This window comes from Castor canadensis, chromosome 7, assembly GCF_047511655.1.
Source record: "Castor canadensis chromosome 7, mCasCan1.hap1v2, whole genome shotgun sequence".
In the NCBI taxonomy this organism is placed as follows: domain Eukaryota; kingdom Metazoa; phylum Chordata; class Mammalia; order Rodentia; family Castoridae; genus Castor; species Castor canadensis.
This window is the reverse complement of record NC_133392.1, coordinates 75,407,864-75,427,357: the sequence shown is the minus strand read 5'-3', so window position 1 is coordinate 75,427,357 and position 19,494 is coordinate 75,407,864. Positions and strand designations below refer to the sequence as shown.

The 19,494-nt window shown below is 51.5% G+C and overlaps 1 protein-coding gene across 2 annotated transcripts; it reads left to right on the top strand.

Annotated features, from left to right (window-relative positions):
• The first annotated feature begins 377 nt into the window (after window positions 1-377).
• Mmrn2 (multimerin 2) lies at window positions 378-18,258 on the top strand. 2 transcript variants are annotated; one of them, XM_020161320.2, is made up of 7 exons: window positions 378-706; window positions 10,604-10,732; window positions 10,810-10,916; window positions 11,015-11,095; window positions 11,788-11,922; window positions 12,019-13,788; window positions 16,902-18,258. In XM_020161320.2, the coding sequence occupies exons 1-7, from the start codon at window positions 543-545 to the stop codon at window positions 17,282-17,284; spliced, it is 2,769 nt and encodes a 922-aa protein (XP_020016909.2). In that variant the 5' UTR covers window positions 378-542; the 3' UTR covers window positions 17,285-18,258. The 2 variants fall into 2 exon arrangements, with proteins under 2 accessions (XP_020016909.2, XP_020016910.2); XM_020161321.2 differs by lacking the exon at window positions 11,015-11,095.
• The last annotated feature ends 1,236 nt before the right edge of the window (window positions 18,259-19,494 follow it).

Genomic DNA, 19,494 nt, shown 5'->3' with positions numbered 1-19,494 from the left:
CTGAGGAGGCATGATGTCCCCCGGAGCCCCCATTTCCTGGCCAGCAGTGTGGGTAACCAGCAGGTCCCTTGAGACCAACCAACCACTTCCTGAAGCTCTATCTCAAGAACTGTGCATTTTTCCTGACTTCCAGGGGACAGGTTCCCATGAGGACAGGTTTGGCAGGGCCATCCCATATGTCTCCTACACCACCAATGTCCCTGAGGCAAGTCCTTTTGGGCACAGGAACTGGCCTGAGTGGTTGGTGGCCTCTGTGGGGCCAGGCAGGAGGTGGGGGGCCGGAGGAAACCCATGGAGTGGGCTGGCCCAGGCTACTTCCTGTCTTTGTTGTCCCCATGTTTTCTTTTCCTTCTGAGATTTTTTTTTTTTTTTGGCAGCTCTGGGGTTTGAACTCAGGGCCTCACCCTGGCTGGTCAGGCTCTCTCACTGCTTGAGCCACTCTGTCAGCCCCTCCTTCTGAGATTTAACTTGAGGACCTCATCGCTGGAGTCACTTACGAGGCTGAGCCTGAGCAGAACAACCTAAGCCTGCCCCTAACCAAGATGATCCTGACACTACTGCTGGGCCTCGGGGGGCCACTGGGCTGGGGGCTGCTGGGGGCCTGGGCCCAGGACTCTGGTACCAGGTTCTCCGACCCACACAGTCCCAGACCTCCTGGGACCTGGGAAGTAGAGGCTGAGGACACCAACAGAGACCCCACTGGACGGTAAGGAGGGCTTACACCTTGGCAGAGGTCACATGGTAGTATCTGTATCCCAACTCAGCCAGAGCAGGGCCTCTCTGGGCCTCGGCTACCCACCTGTGAAATGGGCCAGTACTATCTATCTGCTGGGCCAGCTGTGAGGCTGACCAAGGTGCCAGGTATCCTTCAAGGGTCCTCCCCCAGACAGCCTGGATTGAGCACTCCAGGGCATGACCTGAGAAGGATAGCGAGATCTTTGCATAACCCATAATCGGAGAAGGGCCTGCTTGGGCAGGGGGTAGGGTGTGGGGAGGATGGCAGCTCCTACCATTAGCCACCCAGCATGGGGCTCAGAGTAGTAGTTCTGGATGTTTCCAGTTGGCGAGGCTGTTGCTCCTGTTCATCAAAGTAAATCAATTCTGAAAGCTGAACCCAGCAAGGCTGGCCCAGCCTAAGCCCTAGGGGACAGCCACTCTTGAGGCTGAGATTTTGACTTGAGGCCCAGGGAGCCTGGCTGTGATTACTGAGTTGTGAGCAGAGAGGGCTCCATGTTCCTCAGAGCACAAGGAGGCAAGACATCTAGAAAGCAGTGCCGTGGAGCCCCTCTAGAAAACAGGAGGGTTTTGCAACAGGACTCAGGCAACCAGTTTCTGACGTTCTGTTTATGCAGGACCGGGAACCCTCCTGCTCATAGGTCCTGGGCTTGCAGGTCCCCTCTCAGGGTCTGAGGCAGCCCTGAAGCCACATGTGAAATATTCCTAAGAGCAGCAGGTGCCACTTGTCCTCTGCCCAGCCCCTGGATCTGCCACCTTGCCAAGTATTTGTTGTCTCTGATAATTGTTGGAGACCTGGCATGAACAGATAATCTCTCCAACAGGCCCATTTACAGGGGAGGAGCCCAAGGCTTATTTTTTTTTCATTTATTCATATGTGCATACATTGTTTGGGCCATTTCTCCCTCTGCCAAGTCCAAGGCTTAGAGAGGCTGAGCAACTTGCTCCACATCACACAGCCAAGGAGAGCTGGGACAGGGTCTGAGGCTGACCTGGGAGTTCACACCCAGCCCTCTGGGAAGGGCATGAGGCAGTCTCCCCATTGCATGTATGAGAGGAATCATAGAGGGGCTCCCGGTGAATTTACCTGGGTGAGGTCTCATTCAGCTTCTAGGTGAATGTCTGTTGGGCACTTTTCCCAAGGCAGAAGTGGGGGTGGGGGGTGGGAGGGTCAGGGGGCGGGGAATAAATAGTATATAGCAACCCTTAGTGAGGAAGGGGCTGGCGGTGTGAGCAGCAGTGGCCTGAAAAGTCGGATATGGAGAGTCCCCATCCTGCCCTGTCTCCAGTTCTCTGGGCTGGGAGACACAAGTTGGGGGAGTCCAGTCACAAGCTTGCTCAGATTTCAGGACCAAGGATCAAGACTTCCCATCCCCAAGCTATCCACTCCATGCCCCAGTCTCTGGGCACCTCCCTCCATTTGATAAAGGGGAGTATGAAGGGACTTGTGGGGACAGGAGGAAGGACCTTTTGCTCTTCTTTCTCCCCTCCTCTTTGGTTGTGGAGAGAGACCAGGCATTTCCTTATCCCGGGAGCCAGACTTTCCCTGCTTTTTCCTGGCTGCTCTCTGCATGGCAGAGTATGAGCACTAGTGTACCTGGCCCAGGAATGCCCAGGCATCCCAAGCCTGGGGCCCCCGCCTGCTGGGGCTCCTTCCTACACCCCCAGAAGCTGCAGACCCCACAGGCCAAGTACATGTGGTCAGAGCATCCGGAGGGGCTGGTGAGAAAGGAAGGAAATGCTGTGATTTCCTGGGCTGATTGCTTCCCGTGCTCCTGTGACTGGGGAGGCGGAAACACTGCTCCCAGCCCCTCCTACTGCATGGGAAGGGGAGAAATGGTATTGTCCAGCAGCAAGAGCCGGGGCTGACATCATCAGTGACCAAGCCCCTGCTGCCAGAGCCCTCCTGTCTGGCACTTGTTCCTCACTTGCTTCCAGAGCTCCAGACACAAGGCAGGTCCTGGACACAGATTTGGATAAGAGCCTTTGGAGGGACAAGCTTGGACAGAAAACGTGATGCCCAACACCCTTGTTCCCATACTGCGAGGTCCCAGGGTGGAGGAGGGACATGGTTAGTTACTTCCTAGATCCTTGGGGACTTTGCGAGCCCAGGGAGCCGGCAGCATGAATATTTGGACTCCACAGGGAAGAGGATCTCTTTGGCTTGGGTGGGGAGTTTAGACTTTGGGCTCCTCAGATCCAGGTCTAACTGCTCCAGTGAGACTGAGACTATGCTGAGTCTGGGCAAGGTGTCACATCATGACAAGGTTGGGGATACCACTCAGGGCCTCTTAAGTGATGGGTCATGGCTAGGATCTACATCTGCTGAGTGGCAAACCCCAGGGGTCCTCAGTCCTGTCCTTCCTCCCTCCCCCCTCCAAGGGCTGGGAGTGTAGAGGACATTGGTCCCACCAGCCAGCTGGCACTGGTCACCAGTGTCAGGCTTCTCTTAATAGGAGGAGTGTTTGCGATTTTTGCAGCCAAGAGCCCAAGGTCCAGAGGAGTCCACAGGGAGGAGTGTCACTGGAGGTCATAGGGAACAGGGGTATTGGAACCCAGGCCATGGTCTCTGGACTACACTGTGCCTCTACTTGTTTCTGCTTCTGAGCCCTGGGGCCCCAGGGCAGAGCCCCTTTGGCTAGGGCAGAGGCCTTTATGTCACACTCAGGGAACCCCAGATCTGAACTGGCCACAGAGTGGGCCTCAGGCTTCTTTGCCGGGTTCCCTTTGACTCAAGGACAAAGCCCTGTGAGTGTCTGTCCTGGGATGGCCACACTAATGGATTCAGGCCTCAGAGAGCAAGACTGCTGAAAGCACACTCTCCACCCCCAGGAAGACGTGAGGCACTGTCCCTGGCGGGTTCGTTGGCTGGCTAAGAGGCACTTAAGCACTCTGGCCAGGCAGCAGCCTGACATTCATTATGCAGGAAATGCTGGCTCTTAGTCCTTCCATGCTAGAGGGTCTGTCACCCTTTCCTGTATCTCGTCTCAGGGTCAGCAGCTCCTCCTATCTGTGACCAAGCATCAGTTTGGGGCCGTGGGCAGGTCCACACCAGGCTGGGGGACTCCATACTTACTATGGGAAGGCATTTGTCCCTCAGTACACCTTTGAGAGATGGAGGTACCCTCCCCAAGGGAGAGTACAAAAAGGGAACAGCCTGGGCAGAGGGGTGGTGAGAACAGTGGAGTGCTTCAGCTTGTGGGGCCTGGGGTTTGGGTGCTGAAGGCCAGCCACTTGCTGTCCAGAGCTGTAGGAAACCAAAGCAAAGGTCAGGAATGTTCCCAGGCCTTCTGGGCCAACTGCATGGACTGTGCCAAAGGAGGAACTGCCAAGGGTGGGGAACGTGGGCTGGCAAATAGTGGCTGCTGGAGCCCAAGGTTTGGGCAGGTCAGAAGAGAAAGTCCAGAGCAGGAAGGGTGGGCAGCACCATTTCTGGTTAAGAGCTGGACATGGAAAGTCCTGCTCATTCCTGGCAGGTTGGACCAGGCACAGCCCTTCCAGGCCCTGAATTGCAGTTGGGAGGGTGTGTGAGCAATGGAGGTTGTTTGGATGGGTGTTTCTCAGCCTTGGCACTCGCGGCATTTTGGATTGAAGAGTTTCTTGTTGAGGGCAGAGGGCTGTCCTGTGCACTGTGGGGTGTGTAGCAGCCTCTAGGCACTGCATACCCATCTACCGCCCAGTTGCAACAAAATAAATGTCACCAGATGTTGCCAAACACATGAGGGGAATGTCCTCTCTACTCTACTGAGAACCACTGGTTTAGAGAGCTAATTTTTCCTAGGGCCAAGCCCACATTCCAGGAATTTCCACAGGGTCCAAGGTGGGGGTGTCTCTTGCAGATAGGCATCTTACCCATAGCTCCTGTGCTCCACGCCTAGCACGTTCATGGTCCACTGTTTCTGCATTGAGAACTGACCAATCTTCCTTCCTCCCTCCCTTCTTCCCTTCCTTTCTTCCTTCTTTCTTGATGTTCTCGTTTTACTATTTACTAGTTGCCCAGGGACACCTACACCCCTTCCTGGTCTTTGTTCCACTGGTTTGTTTGCCAAACCTCTACCAGTGCCCCACTGGCCCCTGTATTACTTGGCTCTGGAGTGGGTCTTTTTCCCCCAGCTGCTGGAGACGGAACCAGGCCTTGTGCATGTGGGGCAGGCATTCCACCATTGAGCCATGTCCCCAACGCCCCTAGCTCAAGAGTGGGCTTGATGGTTAACGGAAAAACTCTCTCATTATTGTCTTTCAAAATGTTCTTGCCTAGTCAACATTTTCTTGTACAGGTAGAAATGATTTTATTGATTTATTTAATGTTTTCTTTTTTTTTTGGTTGTACTGGGGTTTGAACTCAGGGCCTAATGCTTGCTAAGCAGGCACTCTATCACCTGAGCCCCTCTGCCGGCCCTGTGTTTTTTTTGTTTTTTTGGTGGGTTCGAACTCAGGGCTTTCCACTTGCAAGGCAGACACTCTACCACTTGAGCCATGCCTTCAGGCCATTTTGCTCTGGTTATTTTGGAGATGGGGTCTTAAGAACTATTTGCCATTGCTGGCCTTGAACTGCAGTCCTCCTGATCTCAGCCTCCCAAGTAGCTAGGATTACAGGGGGTAAGCCACCACCGGTGCCCAGCTTTTTTATGTTTTTTTGAGACAGGGTCTCGCTATGTAGCCCAGGCTGGCCTGAATCTTAGAGTACTTCAGCCTTCTGAGTGCTGAGATTATAGGCATGTACCACCACACTCAGCAGTTTTACTTTTTTAAGTTTCTTTTTTATCAGGTACACATACCGATAGGCCAGGATCTGAACACTTCAGCCAGTGGCTCAAATCTGGTCCATTGCCTATTTTTGTTTTAATAAAGATTAACTGAAACACAGTTGGGCTCATTTATTTATATATGGTCAGTGACTGCAGAATTGAGTAGATGTGCAGAGTCCATAGGACCTGGAAAGCCTGAAAGCAAGGCTTACTGCAGGAGCATTTGATCCAAGCAGTATCACAAGGACCTGGAGCCCTACAAGGACTTGTCAGGCCTACACTTGGTTACATCTCTTTTGTATTCTTGATACTTTTTGAGCAAGTTGCTCATGTTTTCACTTTTGCTCTGGGCCCTGCAAATTATGTAGCTAGTCTTGTGTAAAACATTTACTATCTCTCTTTCCCTTTAGAGATGATCTCCTGGGTTAAAGTCAACCAATTCACAAGAACTTTTGGGACTATTAGAAGTCCCAGCCCTCTCCAGTCCCCAAACACAATGACTTTGAACTGTTTAGGCAATTATTTTGGGATTGACCTCTGTATTTCCAAATAACAATACTTATACTGCCAGTTCTTGGGAAGTAGCATTACCTCTGATTGAGCTGTCATCCTACTGCCAAAGCGAATGTCACCTGTCATTCTTCCATGTTGTCAATTTGAGAACTTCTAGCCATATGGCTATGAATGCTAGGAGAGTTGAGCCTTGAAATAAACATGAATCATTTTTCCCTCTGCACTCTTTTAGTTTTCCCTGGAGTAACACGTGGTCATGGCTTTTTCCTTTGCTTGGTTTTCTTGTCTTTGTCACACATTTGACCCCAACCTCTCAGCCACTCATCCACAGCTGTTCTCAACGTTCATTCACGTCAGGTGTTTGAGTGTGAGATCTCGGTGCTGCTTCTCCAGAGCTCCTAGGAGTGTTACAATCTGCCCTGTTACCCTGTCCCATAACCTGCCATTGTCCTGAGGTCCCTCTGCCACAATCCCAGGAGCTCCCTTCACCCTGATTCTGTGTGGGAACCTGAATCCTGAGCCCACGCTTTCCTTTTTCTTGGTTTTCTCTCTAGCTTCGATGGAGCACCGCTTGTGGCACAATGGAACTCGGTCCTGGGCTGTGCGGTGGAAAGACCTAGAGAGTTCTAGAATGCTGATGCTCAGGCCCCGCAGGGAGTCTTCTTTAACTTATGGGGTGGGACCCAGAGACTCATTGTTGTTAATAGGATTTTGCTGCTGCTGGGGGATTGAACCCAGGGCTAAGCTCTACCACTGAGCTACACCCTCAATCCGAGGCTTGTTTAGTTGTTTGTTCATTTGTTTGCTCATTCCTTTGTTTGTTTGCTTATTTATTTATTTTGGGGGTACAGCGATTGAACTCAGGACTTCATGCTTGCTAGGCAAGCACTCTACCACTGAAGCCATGCCCCCAGCTCACTTTTTTGCTTTGGTTTCTTTTTCAGATAGGGTCTCGAGCTTTTGCCCATGCTGGCCTTGCACCTCAATTCTCCTGCTATGTCAGCCTCTAGAGTAGCTGGGATTACAGGAGACTCTTATTTTTAAAGAGTCACAGGATGGTTCTGATGTTCAGGCAAGATTTGGTGCCACCTTGTTTTTGTGGCTCCCTGACAAGAGGTACATAGGAGGTAAATGCTTTGAAACCTGGCATTTTGGTTGTTGCTTTGTTTTTAGTGGTTCTGCAGTTTGAATTCAGGGCCTCACTTGCTAGGCAGGTGTTCTACCACCTGAGCCCCTCCTCCAGCCCTTTTTGCTTTAGTATTTTATTATTATTTCTTTTTTGGTGGGACTGGGGTTTGAACTTAGGGCTTCATGCTTGCAAAGTATGTGGTCTACTGCTTGAGCCATGCCTCCAGTCCATTTTGCTCTGATTATTTTGGAGACAGGGGTCTCATGAACTGTTTGCCCAGACTGGCCTCGAATTGCAATCCTCCAGATCTCAGCCTCTCAAATATCTGAAAAATAGAATTATGGAAGTGAGCCATGGCACCTGGCTGCTTTAGTTATTTTTAGATGGAGTCCTGAGCATTCCCCACTCACTGTCCCAGGCTGCCCTGGGATCAGGATCCTCCTACCTCCACCTCCTGAGTAGCTGGGGCCATAAGCATTTGCCACAGGCATCCACCTGAGTAACTGGGATTACAAATGTCCCATTACTTTCTTTGTTTTTGGTTTTGATGTTTTTGAGATGGGGTTTCACTATGTTGCTCAGACTGGCCTTGAACTCCTGAGCTCAAGCCATCCTCCCACCTCAGCCTCCTGAATAGCTGGTACTACAGATGTGCACCACCACTCCTAGCTGAAATCTGACATGTTTGAAAATGTCTTTATTCTGCACACCTCACTGTGATTGGTGGTAGGCTGGGATAGGATTGTAGGTTGGAAATTATTTCCCTTCAATATTTGTGGTTTAGTTTCCAGTATTGCTGTTAGAGTTTCAAGGCCATTCCAATTACTGATCACTGTCTCTATGTTTCCCTCCTTGTTTTCTCTCTCTCTCTCTCTCTCTCTCTCTCTCAATTTCCATCTTATTGCAGGTAATTAGTGGGCCCTTTGTTTCTGGAAAGTCAAGTCCTTCAGCTCTGGAATGTTTGATTTTTCTTCATCAATGACTTCCTCCCTTTGTTCTCTCTTTCTAGAACTCCTATCTTTGGATGCTGGATTTCCAGGATTGGTGTTCTATTTTTATTCTCCCAGCAATGTTTCATCTATTTGCTGTTCTTTTAGGGAAGTTTCTTTAATGTTACCCTTTAACATTGTAATCACATTTCTTTTTTATTTCTCATGTTAAATTTTCAATTTTCAAGAGATCTTTTTGTTCTCTGAATGTGTTCCCCTCCCTTCTTCCATCCTCCTAAAGCCTTTTTTTCATAACTTCCTTTAGTTTTTTTGTGGTACTGGGGTTTGAACTCAGGGCCTCATACTTGTTAGACAGGCACTCTACCACTTGAGCCACACCGCCAAGACCTTTTGATTTGGTCATTTTTGAGACAGGGTCTCACTTATGCCTGGACTGAGATCCTCCTATTTGCGCTTCCCTAAGTAGCTGGGGATGACAGGCGCACACCACTGTGCCCAGCCATTAGTTGAGATGGGAGGACTCAAACTTTTTCCTAGTGTGGACACCAACCATAATCCTCCCGATCTCAGTCTCCCAAGGACCTAGGATTACAGGTGTGAGCCATGGTACCAAGGTGCTTCCTTTTCTTGTTTCTTGGATGCGGTAACTTCCCTCATCAATTTGGGAATATTAGTGCACATTTTTGGGAGTTCTCTTTTCCCTGCATAGTCTTGGTTTTTTCCAAGTTGGCAATTTTTTTTTAACTCATTTGACCATTTTGACTTCCATGTGCTTTTTGGCTTATTTTTCCTCTCAGTGCTTAGGACTGAACTGAGGGCCTCACGCATGCTAACATGTGCTCTGTCACTGAGCTGCACTCCAGCCCACCTGTGTCTTTCGTTAACAGGGACTTTTCTTAGGGATGATGCTCAGATGTCTGCTCACTGACTCATAGGTGGGCTTGGAAGCTGAGGTGTCTGGACATGGCTTTCTGAGCTGCTGGGTTATGGGATGCTCTGGGGGAGGACTGCTCACTTGGGGGCTCCCCTGATGTCAGCATTTTTGGATCTCTTCCTCTGGGTTAGATAATTTTCCTGCAAAGCTTTTCCAGTATGCTTCCCAGAGGGCACAAGCTGCCTGATCTGGGAGCCAAGTGAGAAAGCAGGCTGGGGGTCTCAGACTCACATGGATGTGGTCACACTCAATGCCCCTCACTTACTTCTTCCTCCATCTTCCCCAAAGTTCTCTTTCTCTCTCTCCCTGTCTCTCTCTCAATACTTAAACTCGGGGTTCTGGACTTGCTAGTCAAGCTCTCTACCACTTGAGCCTTGCCTCCAGCCCTTTTTACTATTACTGTTTTGGAGAGAGGGTCTCACTTTTTGCCCAGACCGTCCCGGACTGCCATCCTTTTATTTTACACATGCTGCCATAGCTGGGATGACAGGTATGAACCACCATGCCCAGCTTTTTTCAATTGAGATGAGTTCTTACAAACTTTTTTGCCTAGATTGGCCTGGAACCAAGATCCTCCCAATCTCAGCCTTCTAAGTAGCTAGTATTATAGGTGTGAGCCACAGGTACTAGTCCAGCAGTATCTTTGATGGTGCCTGCTGGCCCAGTGACCTCAGGAAATGGTCCAGCTCCTTCGCTGGCACCACACTTCTGTAGCTCCTTACCTGTCTCACTTCCCTCTGCAGCCACTTCCTGCCCCACAGCTCTGTCCTGGCTTCTGCTACCTTGTCTGACTCTCTATTTAAGACACAGAGAACCTCTGCAGGTGTTGGCCCCATCACCCCTTCTGAGGTTGCCTGGTCTCCTGCAGGCCTGCTGGGCAGAGGCCTTTTCCAGAGAGGAGGTTGATCTGCCCAGCTGCCCTCCTTCTCCAATAATAACCACTGGAAAGCTCACGTCCATCATGCCCTAATGGGCACAGCCAGGGAGCAGAAGCCCTTGCTGTGGCAGCATCCCTGGTGAGATGTGAGTAGAATTGGGCAGCTTCCAGGGAAGTTGGGGGTGGGACATGGAGCATCATTCCCGGAGCACTTGTCTGGGGCCAGGCACTTGGCATTTACCACCCACTTAGAGGAGAGTGTTACCAGCTTCATTGTTTAGGTGGGGAAATGGAAACTCCCTAAGTGCCTTGCACAAATTCATACCACCACAATGTGGGAAGTATTGGAACCCAGGAATCTCCTTCCCCAGCTGCCCTGTGCTGCCTCCTTGGCACCAGGGAATAGTGAGAGTCCTTCTGGCTCTGGTACAATTTTGCTTTGTGATACTTGGGGACTCCTCAGCCTTTCCTGTGCTGGCTTTAGGAAGGCAGTGGAGCAGGTGCCCTTGCGGAGAGATTGCTCTGGAGCCCAGGATGAGTAGTACAGAGTCCTCTCTTCTCAGGCTAATGGATTCCAGAATCCCAGCACTGAGTAGGGCAGGGGGCAAGGTGTGGTGCCCTGCCTCCTGCACCCACAAGTCCCATAGACTTCCAGGAAGGGATACTGAGGGACCCCAGGCATGGCTTAGCAGCTTTCTCTTCTGGCTTATTTTCCAGTAACTGGTGCCCTTACCAGAAGTCCAGGCTGGTCACCTTTGTCGCCGCTTGCAAAACAGAGAAATTCCTCATCCACTCGCAGCAGCCATGCCCACAGGAGGATCCGGACTGCCAGAGAGTCAAAGTCATGTGAGTGGGGAGGGAGAGCCATTTGCCCAGGCCCTGCAGGCTCACCCCAGAGTCACTGAGCAGCCCTCCTCCCCCAGGTATCGGGTGGCCCAAAAGCCAGTGTACCAAGTCAAGCAGAAAGTACTGCTCACCGTGGCCTGGAGGTGCTGCCCCGGCTTCAAGGGCCCCAACTGCCAGAACCATGGTAGGACTCCCTGCAACCTCCTCCCCCTTGTCCACTGACTTGGTGGTCATGCTGTCCCTCGGACCTCCAGGGTCAACATCTGATGCTTCTTTCTGCAGATCCCACAGCAACATTCGAGCCTTCAGAGCCAGGTGATGGCCTCCAGGAGTCTTGGGTCCAGCTGGGCAGCTATGCACATGGTGTGTTCTTTTTCTGGAAGGTGCTGCAGGGGCACAGGTCATGTGCTTAGCCCTCTCTTCTGTGATAGGCAGAGCCATTTCAGGAGAACCTTTGCCCCTACAATCAGCAGGGGCCCCTGCTCTCCCGACTCCACAGGGGGCCAGGGCTCCAGGACCCCTCAGCTGCCGGCCTAGGGCCGAGCACACAGCCCTTTCTCTTGACCCCATCTTCTGTGAAGGACAGCTTCATCTGGCACCTTCCTTGACCCCAGACCCACACAAGCTCCCAGACCTGGAAGAAGCCTTCCCACCCTCTCCCATAATCCTCAGCAGGGCCAAGAAGTCATGATATCCCTGATCTTGGAGTCATCACAGGAGACACCAACTGCGAGATCTGTCAAGGTTGGGTCCACGGGTGGGATGGGGAATGAGTTCCGTCTTGTGATGAACTATCCAGTGACAAGGGCTGCCAGGAATGACATTGTGACTGAGGAAGGAAATGTGCATGGTCAAGTAGTCATGTCTGCTGCGGGTATGGGAGGGAGAGTGAGAGCATGGAGGCCATGCTTGTGCCCTTCTGGGACTAAGGCTTCAAATTTCCAGCTCAGAGGGTGCCTCGGTGTACCTCTCAGTCCCCAGATCTTCTCTGAATGTCACTATGTGCCGGGGCCTGGTGCATTGGCCTTCAACACCTATGTCTGGTGTGTCTTCAGGCCACCCTGCTGCAGAGCTCAGTGAGGTGGAGGAGCAGCAGGAAAGGCAGAAGCGCCTCCTGAGAGAACTCCAGAATGACCAGGAAGCAGGCAGCCTCCCAGCTGTGACAACAGAGGTGAATCAAACAGCGCTTGGTGAGTAGCAGGCTCAGACGGCAGAGGCCCTGCTATCCCTGCCTGGGGTAGCGAGTCTGTGGCTGTGGCTTGTGTGAACATGGGTATCTGTTGTAGGGTTTTCTGGCAGGTCTTTGGAGCACATGCTACTGCCCCACGTGGACACCTTCCTTCAAGCACACTTCAGCCCCATCTGGAAGAGCTTCAACGAGAGCCTGCACAGCCTCTCCCAGGCTGTAAGAAACCTGTCGCTTGATGTGGAGGCCAATCGACAAGCCATCAGGAGGGTCCAGGAGGACAGGGTGGCCAGGGCTGACTTCCAGGAGTTTGGAGCCAAGTTTGAGGCCAAGGTCCAGGAGAACAGCCAGAGAGTAGGCCAGCTGCAGCAGGATGTGCAGGAGCGCCTGCACACCCAGCACCGTGCCCTGAACCGCTGGCTCTCTGAGGTCCAGGCAGATGTGGACAGCAAGTTAAAGCAGCTGCTCAATGGCAGCCTGGTAGTGGGATCTGTAGGGGCGGCAGCAAGGCCAGAGCCGGAGAGCCTGCAAGCCAGGCTGGGTCAGCTGCAGAGAAACCTCTCGGAACTGCATGTGGCTGCCAGCCTCAGGGAGGAGGAGTTGCAGAGCACCCTGGAGAACTTGCAGGCCACCGTGGCCCAGCACATGGAAGAAATTAAGGAGCTGTACTCTGAATCGGATGAGACCTTCGCTCTGATCAGCAAGGTGGAGGGGCAGGTGGGGGAGCTGCAGGTGAACCACACTGAGCTGCGCGAGCTGCGGGTGATCCTGATGGAGAAGTCTCTGATCATGGAGGAAAACAAGGAGGAGATGGAGCGGCAGTTCCTGGAGCTCAACCTCACCCTCCAGCACCTGCAGGACAGCCAAGCCGACCTCATCAAATATGTCAAGGACTGCAACTGCCAGAAGCTCTCCTTTGACCTGGATGTGATTCGGGAGGACCAGAAGGACACCACCCGCGCCTTGGAGGAGACCCAGGTGAGCCTGGATGAACAGCGCCAGCTGAACGACTCCTCCCTACAGGCCCTGAGAATTGCGGTGGACGCCATGTCGCAGACAGTGGACACACACAAAAAGGAAGGCGAGGTGGCACGGGCCGACAGGTCCCGGCTCCGGACCAAGCTCTGGGCGCTGGACCGCGACGTGAAAACGCTGAAGGCGGCAGCCAGGGACACCGTCCGCGAGGTCCGCGGGCTGCACAGCTCCTTCGCCGCGCTGCTGGAGGACGCGCTGCGGCACCAGGCCGTGCTGGCTGCGCTCTTTGGGGAGGAGGTGATGGAGGAGATGTCCCAAGAGGAGCCCGGGCCTCTGTCCCTGAGTTACGAGCAGATCCGCGTCGCCCTGCAGGACGCCGCCAGCGGGCTGAAGGAGCAGGCGATCGGCTGGATTGAGCTGGCCACCAGGGTGACGGCCCTGGAGCAGGCCGCGAAGTCCCCAAGGCCAGAAGAGCGCCCGGAGCTCAGCCACGACGTGGGGCAGGAGGAGACGGGAGCCATGGCCCTGGCAGAGCTGAAGCAGGAGCTCCAGAATCTGAGCTCCAAAGTGAAGCGCCTCGGGCAGTGCTTCCAGGCCTCCTGGGCCACATCCCTCAATGGCTCCCTCCAGGACCTCCAGAACACCCTCTCCACCACAGAGCACGACCTGGAGGAGCACCAGCGGCTCTTCCACAGCCTCTTTGGGAACATCCAAGGGCTGGTGGCATCCAACGTCAGCCTAGACTTGGGCAAGCTGCAGGCCATGCTGAACAGGAAAGGGAAGAAGCTGCAGAAAGGCGAGAAAGCAAGGGTCAAGAAGCTAGTGGAGCCTTTGGTGGAGAGGCGTGCCAAAGGGCTGGAGCAAGGTGCCATGGAAGCAGAGCCTTTGGAGGCAGGTGAGTGGCTGGGCAGGGGAGCCTGGCGAATCTAGTAGGAAGACAGGGCTGTCTGCCCTCCATTAGGGAAGAATGCAAAAGAACATGACAGTAATTGGTCACTACTACTCAGGGACCATTCCCCTGGACCCACCTTCTTTTCAGGACTATGGCCTGTTAGGCTACCTGTAGTACAGATGGGGAGGTAGAAGTTACAAGAATCAACTGTAGTGCCAGAGCCCATGAACTGGCAGAACCTCCTTTATGATAGCGGGCTCTATACACACTGCTGTCTGCCTGCTGCCCTAACTGCAGAACAGAGGGGGAACTCCTCCCTGCAGGCACTCCCCCCCCAAGCCCTCATCTCAGCTCTTCTCCACACCCCCTCACCCCATGTATCTAACTAGCTCACCTCTGTACTCTGGAGAGTGTGAATGGGGCTGAGGTCACCTGAAATGGCACTGCCCCACACAGGGAATGACCTTGGGCCCCAAAGGACTCATTCTTTCTGCAAATACACTTGGCCCATCCTGCTGCTCTGCCTTGGGTCCCCTGCAGTGCCACTCCTGGGCTTTATCATGAAGAATCATCTCAGCCCCTCAGTTCATTCATTATCAATACCATCTTTCCCTGAACTGAGGCTCAAACCCAGGAAGTGACCTGCTGACCCAGCTAGCAAGCACCGCAGAGTTGCTGTCAGTATAGCACTGGCTGTTCGCTTCAGCGAGGCCATCAGTGGCTGGTCCCTGCAGGGCCCCACACCCCAGGCCTGGATGCTGGCTCTGTGGTTGTGACCAGCCCTCCCAGCCCTTCTCTTAGTGTGGTTCTGTGCCCTCCTGTTTCCCAGGAAGGCACAGAAAGTGCCTTCCCAGTGGGTCTCCCAGTGGGCTGAAACCACTTTCACACTCAGATGCAGAGCTAAGTACAAGGCTGCCAGTGGGAAGTCTGAGTCTTGCTGAAGACCCCACTTCACCCCTCCCTGCCAGGCCCACGAGGCATCGTGGAACATTGGAAAGAGCATAGGTGCTGCCCTCACTTGTCTCTTCCCATAAAACATAGGACATGGAAGGGTTATAAATGCTGAACTTTATTTTCCAAACATCTGACATAGGCTTGGCACCTGTAGGAACCCAATTCTTCCTATTTCCTCTGCATTTTCAGAGCTGAGGCTGTGTGCACTTACACCAACTCTTCCATCTCTTTCCATTTTGTGAGTGGTGCAAAGCCTCAATCGGCTGATGAATTTCAGAATTTACTTGATGGTTTAGACATCTAGTTACCATTGCAATATTTTGATAAATATAGATAGAGATAGATATAGTTGTTTCTTTTTCAGTACTGGGGCTTGAACTCAAGGCCTCATGCTTGCTGGCAGGTATTCTACCACTTGAGTCACTTCACCAGCCTGTTTCTGTGTTGGATATTTTCAAGATAGGGTTTTGAAATAGCAAACTAGTTGCCTCGACTGGCTTCAAACTGTGATACTCCTGATTTCTGCCTCGAGTAACTAAGATTACAGGCGTGAGCCACCGATGCCCAGCCAAAAAACATTTTTCCTTTAAAAATTTCCCATTTGTCTTGCGGGAAGACTGTAGGGCTTGAATTTATGCCCTGCAGAGCGCGCATCCTCAGTTTGCACAATCCTTCCACCTTCTAAAGTGCAAGTTCTTATTCAGCTCATTGGGCTGGTGAGGTGTCTTTCCTCTAAGGCAAACTCCCAGGCGAAGGCCGGGTGGAGGGATGACCAACCACCAGCAGAGGGCGCGAGAACATGGCCTTCCTTCAGCTGGGCGGGAGCCCCACCTGCTGGGTGCTACGGGAACTGCATCGTCAGCACTCAGCCTTTGCCTGTCAGGAACAAAATCTTCCAGAACTAGAGAGAAGAGAAATGTTGGCATTCTCAACGCTATTTCTGGACTGCGATCCTAAGAGCTTGGCTCTAGTTCTGGGTCCTAAGTGACTAACTGGTATAAGAACTCCTCCTTGAGGCCTTGGTCCCATCCCCTGAGAAACCCACAGTTTAATCTGAAGTCTCCTCCCTCTCCTTCCTCCCCTACAGAAAGGGGATATGACCTTGATGATGCCAGGGTCAGTGTCAGGACTGGAACTCAAGTGAGACTTTTTCCCCCACAATTTGTGGCCCTGTCTGCCCGGCCCCCCGCCGGCTCCTTCCTGGCAGTACACAGCTTCCTCTGCCTCCATGCCTGCGTGGACTATCTATCCTCCTAAGGCAGAGGAAGTGTTTGTGAAAGTGGGAAGGGCCAGAAGAGCATCCCAAATTAAGAGGTCCAAGGTGTGCTCCTTATAATTTGTTGGCTTTGTGGTCTACAGCAATAAGCCATCCCTTTCTGGGCCTCAGTTTACTCCAAATGTAATCCCAGGGCTTTGTGCAACATTTGGAAGTCACATTAAGACCAGCTGGAGGGTTTTTCTTCCTTTTCTTTTTTTCTTTCTCTTCTTCTTCATTCTCTCTCTCTCTCTCCTTTCTTCTTTTTAGGCAGGGTCTCACTATGTAGCTCAGCCTGGCCTCAAACTCATGATAGTCCTGCCTCAGCCTCCTGAGTGGTATGGTTACAGGCATGTACCACCCACCCAGCTTAGAGGGGGCTTTTCTGTGCTTCTTTCTCTAAGGTTCTGTGCCCACATCATAGGAACCACCATCAATGCTCCTCTCCTATTTCCCAGGGTGAGCATTATCACCTGAGCGTAAGTGACACTCCTTCCCCAGGGGAGTCTCAGGATTGCTAGGGGTATGGTCTGGGAATGTGACTCAGTGGCAGAGGGCTTCCCTCACATACCTGAGGCCCTGGTTTCGATCCCCAGCACTGAAAAAAGATCCCTAGCAGGCAGCAGATACCTAGGAGGTGGAGATCTGGGTGGCTGCCATTTGTAGCCAAGGACATTTTTCTCTTGAGAAAATCTTGAGAAAAGAGATCAAAGGAGAAAGTGTTTTGTTGACCACAGATTGGAATCTCCCCCTCTGCCACTCTCTGGGTAGCACTGCTATTGGGAATATTTAGTTGACCTAAAACTAGTGTCCTATTTTTAATGCCAATAAGGTGAGGAAGGAATTTAATTTCCCACTCAAGGGAGTACATGCCCAACTCAATGAGTGCTTTCTTCCTGCATTTCAGCTTCTCCTGTGGCCTTCTATGCCAGCTTTTCAGAAGGGACAGCTGCCCTGCAGACAGTGAGGTTCAACACCACATCCATCAACATTGGGGGCAGTTACTTCCCTGAACACGGCTACTTCCAAGCCCCTAAACGCGGTGTCTACTTATTTGCAGTAAGCATTGAATTTGGGCCTGGCCTAGGCACAGGGCAGCTGGTGTTTGGAGGTCACCATCGAACCCCAGTCTACAGCACAGACCAGAAGGATGGGAGCACAGCCACTACCTTTGCTATGGCTGAGCTGCAAAAGGGTGAGAGAGTATGGTTTGAGTTGACCCAGGGGTCAGTGACAAAGAGAAGCCTGCCTGGCACTGCATTTGGGGGCTTCCTGCTGTTCGAGACCTGAACCCTAGGCCCAGTTTGTCAGCCATCATGGACTCACCTGCTCTCCTTGAACTGGGGCTCTGGCCAGTGATGGCTTGGAGATCACCCAGTTGGTCTAGCTCTTTCATGGAAACCTTCTGCAAAGATGATGTGGTGTACAGTATGTGCCTCCTCCAGGGTACTCCATGAGGAGACTGGAATACTGCTGTCTGAGCTGGTCCTGGCCTTGGAAGTGGAATTCATTTCGCTCCGAATGCCTTCCTCTCCACCCCCCTGGACTGGACTCATTGCCACACTCTGAATTCTACAACCTCTTCAGTGTTTCATTCCTCCTGTGGTTGAAACTTCTGTACAATATTTAATTTTTTTTTGCTTCCTCTTCTCCCTAAACATATTCTAGAAGGAATGATTAAAATGGAGGTGATGGGCCAGGTGGACCCCAGTGGGTAGCAGAGCACTCATCTAGCATGCCTGAGGCCGTGGGTTCCATCGCTGGAGGTGACATTTAAGCCAAAACTAGAAAGCAGTCTCTGACCATCATAGGGCAGTGAGATGAAAGCAACCCTCTTGGTCTTTACCAGTCAGACATGGAGCAAAGGCCTAGCTGAATCAACCAAGGGAAACAGTATATCTTTTTAAGTTTCAGTCATTCCTTGTCTTCATCTGAATCTATAATTTTAATCTCATGTCTTTTTCTCTTCGCCTTGTTCAGGGTAAGGGCCAAGACATGGCAAACAGGGATGACGATGTGTGACACCTCCATGTTTTTCACTGACTCCAGTATCTTTCTTTTTGGAAGTACTGGGGTTTGAACTCAGAGCCTCATGCTGGCTAGGCAGATGTTCTACCACTTGAGCCACATTCCCAGCCCTTCCTCCAGTGTCTTATAAGTGATCTAATTCTTGTTAGCATCTCTAACCAGGGAAGAAGTGAAGAAATACTGTAAACATCTCTCGCCACAGTGATCAGCTTTGGAATAAAGCAACACCCATTGAATCTCTGCCTTGTTTACTTATGGAGAGCAAAAACATTGAAAAAGTACATAGAAATAAGGGACAAAATGCAACTTTGGGATAAATGTGACTTATTATTCCAGGCCATATCTGACTTCAACAACTTCAGTTAATTCTACATAAAATATCCAGAGGCCTCCACATTGGGTAATGACATTGATACTGAACAGTACGGCTAAGACAGCAATTACTCCTATAAGACTGACATATGGTTCACGAACATTTTCAGATTTTTTTTTTTTTTGGTGGGATTGGGGTTTGACTCTGGACTTTGGTTTTGCAGAGCAGGCACTCTACTGCTTGAGCCATACCTCTAGTCCATTTTGCTCTGATTATTTTGGTGATGGGGCTTCATGAACTATTTGCCCAGGCTAGCCTGAAACCTGATCCTCCTGATCTCAGCCTCCCAAGTAGTTAGAATTAATGAGCATGAGCCACCAGCACCCAGGGAAATTTTCAGATTTTAGAGCAAAAAGGCTTGAGAAAGCAGCCAGTATTTCAGTATTAAAAAGATGGGGGATGGGGTCAGTATTAGTTGAATATACTCTTCTCCCTAAGACAGGGGTGAATAACGAATTGGTGGTTTGTTTAACAAGGCTCCCTCCCTTTCTCATTATTTTCTTGGGGTCATTAACGTAACTAATCGCCCCTCAGAATTTATTTGCCACTAAGCTTTGTGTGGTCAATGTGTTAAGATATCATTAAAACGAACACTGTGTAGCTGGATGCCAGTGGCTCACCCCTATAATCCTGGATACTCAGGAGGCAGAGATCAGGAGGATCACAGTTCAAAGCCAGCCTGGGCAAATAGTTCACAAGACCCTATCTTGAAAACACTCGACACAAAAAAGGGCTGGTGGAGTGGCTCAAGGTGTAGGCCTTGAGTTCAAATCCCAGTACCGCAGAAAGAATAGTATGCAGGCTTGCTACCTGATGGTTTGACCTTGAGGTAAGTCACAACTCTCCTAAACTTTATCCACCTGTAGTGTGAGGAAGTTAAGCTGTCATTAAGTATTCTGGTATTTCATGATTTGGGCCATGGCTTTGAATCTCCCCCACCCCAGTGTAGCTCTGAGTTGCCAAGACCTTTCCTGAATGAGAGCATGCGTGGCTGGGCCACCCTAGAGCAAAGACTGGGAGGCCCTTGGCAGGTTGTCTTCTTGCCCTATTGACCACTGCGTTGGAACATCGGGTAATGAGGTGGCATTGCTGGAGATGT